The 3,702-nt window shown below is 46.5% G+C and overlaps 1 protein-coding gene across 1 annotated transcript; it reads left to right on the plus strand.

Moving 5' to 3' along the window:
* The first annotated feature begins 309 nt into the window (after positions 1–309).
* On the plus strand, positions 310–2,417 carry LOC136458184 (extensin-like). Its single transcript, XM_066458166.1, has one exon. It carries the CDS (start codon positions 400–402, stop codon positions 964–966), a length of 567 nt encoding a protein of 188 aa, XP_066314263.1. The 5' UTR covers positions 310–399; the 3' UTR covers positions 967–2,417.
* The last annotated feature ends 1,285 nt before the right edge of the window (positions 2,418–3,702 follow it).

Raw genomic sequence — 3,702 nt, forward strand, 5'->3', positions numbered from 1 at the left:
ACCATGCAGAAACTCCAACTGAGCTCGTCTGCCCATGTAGCAAGCCCATCGACACTATGTATCTTCTAACCTTGGGTAGCTTACGGTACACGTTGAAATTTTCCCACGACAAGTGTGGCTGCTGTAATCAGCTGCCGACGCAGCTTCTGCGAGCGCTCATCTGCTGCCTGGCAAGTGGCACCGTCCGACCTTCATTGACGCGGCGCCGGCGCGGACACACACCCAAAAAGACGCAATTGTTTTTTGTTTATTTACGCACGCAAAAAGTCCGGCGAAACCGACCAACTAATCCACGCCACCTTCCTTCTTCTTGCTTCCCTTCCAAATTAAGTACCCCACCATCGTTGGGAAACACTGCACACGCTCTCACTCCCACTCCCACTCCCGTCCCTATCAGTCATGGCAGCTCTCCTCCTCCTCCTCCCGCTCCTCCTCGCCGCCGGCCTCGGCTTCGGCAATGCCGACCCGGCGCCAGCCACCATCGTGCTCAAGGACGGCACCACCTGCACCCTGTGCGCGTCGTGCGACAACCCCTGCAACCCGTCCTACTACCCGCCCCCGTCCCCTCCCCCGGCGCCGGTCGCCACGCCCTGCCCGCCCACCACGCCGTCCTATCCTTCCCCCTCCGGCGGAGGCGGCGGCGGAGGAGGAGGCCCCATCATCTACTCGTCCCCACCACCTCCTGCTGGTTCCGGCGGCGTTGGTGGCGGAGGCTTCTACTACCCACCGCCCACCGGCGGGTCTGCTTGGTCCAGCGGCGGCGGCGGCGGGTCGCAACAGGGCGGTATGTACCCGACGCCGCCCCCGCCCAACCCGTTCCTGCCCTACTTCCCCTTCTACTTCTACAACCCGCCGCCGCCGTCGCCGTTGCACTCATCCGGCGCGTGGGCCGTGACGACGGCCGCCTCGTCGTCCGCGGCGACGTTGCTGGCGCTGCTCCTCACCAGCATGCTGCTGCTGTGGTAGACACCGTGAGGGATCTAGATCTGCCATCTGCAGAGTGAGACAGTGAGTGAGTTCATGCGCTGTTTCTTTTTTCACTTATACAGTACTAAGAGGTGCTGATCCAATGCAACTGGCGATTCAGTTGTGGCCTGTGTATTCTAGCGGTAAATTGTAGTTGTAATTGTAATTTTACTATTCGATCGTTTTCCTCGTCTTCTTTCTTTTTTGGGATTTATATGAGGCGGCCCGTATATGAAATTAAACTTGTAGCAAAGATTGTACAAGGAGGGCAGCAATTAGTAGTAATAATCTACAGTACTTAGAGCTAGCATGCTGCATACTCCTGCTTGCATGTCAAAGATGTTGATCTTCTGTTTGATATAGTCATAGATCTAGCAAGATAGATACATATTGTAAATGGATAGCATGTTCTAGTATATGAACTAGACAAAGATTAAAGAGATGAGTAGTGCTAGGTTACCGACCATCGTAGACCTTCGATTCAGAGACGTCTGTCATGGGCATTGTGTCGGTGTCTGCGCGAGGGCAGTGACGGTCGGTGAAGACGGTGACGGTGATGGGCGGTGGCGACCGGCAGTGAAGACTGATGGCGGCGCAGTGCAGTGGTGGCGGTGCTTCCCGTCACTGGCTGCGCACTCTCTAGATCGGATTATGGAGCTCGGCTCAGACGAACCTTGTACCCAGAGCCGTCGGCCCCCACCTCTATTTATTGCGCAGTATGACAGGGGCCCTCCAGCCATAGTGGGCTGGACGCCCCCGATCAGGGCGTGGATCAAAGGCGCAACTGGGCCGTTGGGACCAGTTTGAGATTAGAGATCAATCTAACAATCTTCCCCTTGATCTCCTACCATCTTTCAATTTCATATCATTTACTTTTGTTCATTCCATTACATATTAGCGCATAGAGTATGTTTCATCGTCATGATCAATTGTCGATAGATTTAACAGCTACAACACACCACTCTGTTCTGAAATAGATACTTAATTTTGTGCCTTCTTTTGTCCAGGAATTATAGGTTTTCCCTTAAACCCATGTCGGCTACATATTCTCTGAACACGTTGGGTGGTAAGCCTTTTGTAAGCGGATCCACGAGCATCTTTTCAATACTTATATGCTCAAGACTTATGACATGATCCCGGACTTTATCTTTCACAACATAATACTTTATGCCAATGTGTTTGACAGCAACACTTGATTTATTGTTGTGAGCATAATGTACTGTCGGATTATTATCGTAGTATAACTTAAGTGGTCTATAGATGTCGTCAACCACCTTCACACTGGGTATGAACTTCTTTAGCCAGTTCACCTGTCCCGTTGCCTCATAACACGCTACAAACTCGGCATACATTGTGGACGATATAGTGACAGTTTACTTTGAGCTTTTCCACAAAATAGCTCCCCCTGTGAGAGTGAATACATATCTAGACGTGAATTTTATATCATCTCCCACATAATCAGAATCTGAATATCCCACTATATGGAGTGAATCTGATCTTCTATACGTCATCATGAGGCTTTTCGTTCCTTGCAAATAATGCACGACTTTCTTTACTAATTTCCAGTGTTCTGTTCCAGGATTGCTCTAGAATCTGCCAAGTAACCCGATAACAAATGCCAAGTCAGGGCGCGTACAAACTTGAGCATATTATAAGCTTCCGACATCTGAAGCATATGGAACCGTTTTTATTTGATCGATCTCATACTAATTCCTGGGGCATTGAAAATCCCCATATCTGTCGCCCTTGACTGTAGGAGCAGGTGAGGGACTACATTTGTGCATACTGAATTTTTTTAAGATCTTTTCTATGTATATCTTTTGTGATAGTTCTAGTACCCCTTTACTTCTATCTCGGTGAATCTCGATCCCTAGAACGAACGAAGCTTCACTAAGATCTTTCATATTAAATTTTGAGGACAAAAACATCTTTGTCTCTAGTAGTAGACTGACATCACTACTAGCAAGTAAGATATCATCCACATACAGGACAAGGAAGATAAACTTTTCATTCTTAAACTTTGCATAGATATAATTATCCTCTACATTCTCTTTAAACCCAAAATTCCTTATTGTCTGATCAAACTTCAAGTACCACTGTCTTGAAGTTTGTTTTAATCCATAAATGGATTTCTTTAGGCGACATCACATTCGTTCTTTTCCTTCCATGACAAAACCTTTCGGTTGTGCCATATAAACATTTTTCTCCAAGTTTCCGTTGAGAAATGTCGTCTTTACATCTATCTGATGTAATTCTAAATCGTAATGTGCCACTAATGCCATTATGATTCTAAAGGAATCCTTATATGAAACTAGAGAAAATGTCTCATTGTAATCAATCCCTTCTCTTTGTGTAAAGTATTTTATCACAAGTCACACTTTATATCTCTCTATATTTCCTTGAGAGTCAAGTTTTATTTTGTAGACCTATTTACAGCCTACTATTTTGGCTATTTTAGGAATTATTTCCAAGTCTCAAACTTTATTGACATTCATAGATTTTATTTCATCTTCCATGGCCTCAAGCCACTTTAATGAATGATCACTTCTCATGGCTTCTTCAAAAGAGGTGGGATCATCCTCCATTTGAAATTTCTTAGTGTTGTTTACTTCATAGTCAGTAGGAATAGCTGATTTTCTAACTTTTGAGACCTTCTAGGGGCCTCCACATTTGGCACATCTTATGTTTGAGGCTGTTGTTGCTCCCCCTCATGTGTGGCAATGGGTTCTATAGGAT

This window comes from Miscanthus floridulus, chromosome 6 (genome assembly GCF_019320115.1).
Source record: "Miscanthus floridulus cultivar M001 chromosome 6, ASM1932011v1, whole genome shotgun sequence".
Taxonomy (NCBI): Eukaryota; Viridiplantae; Streptophyta; class Magnoliopsida; order Poales; family Poaceae; genus Miscanthus; species Miscanthus floridulus.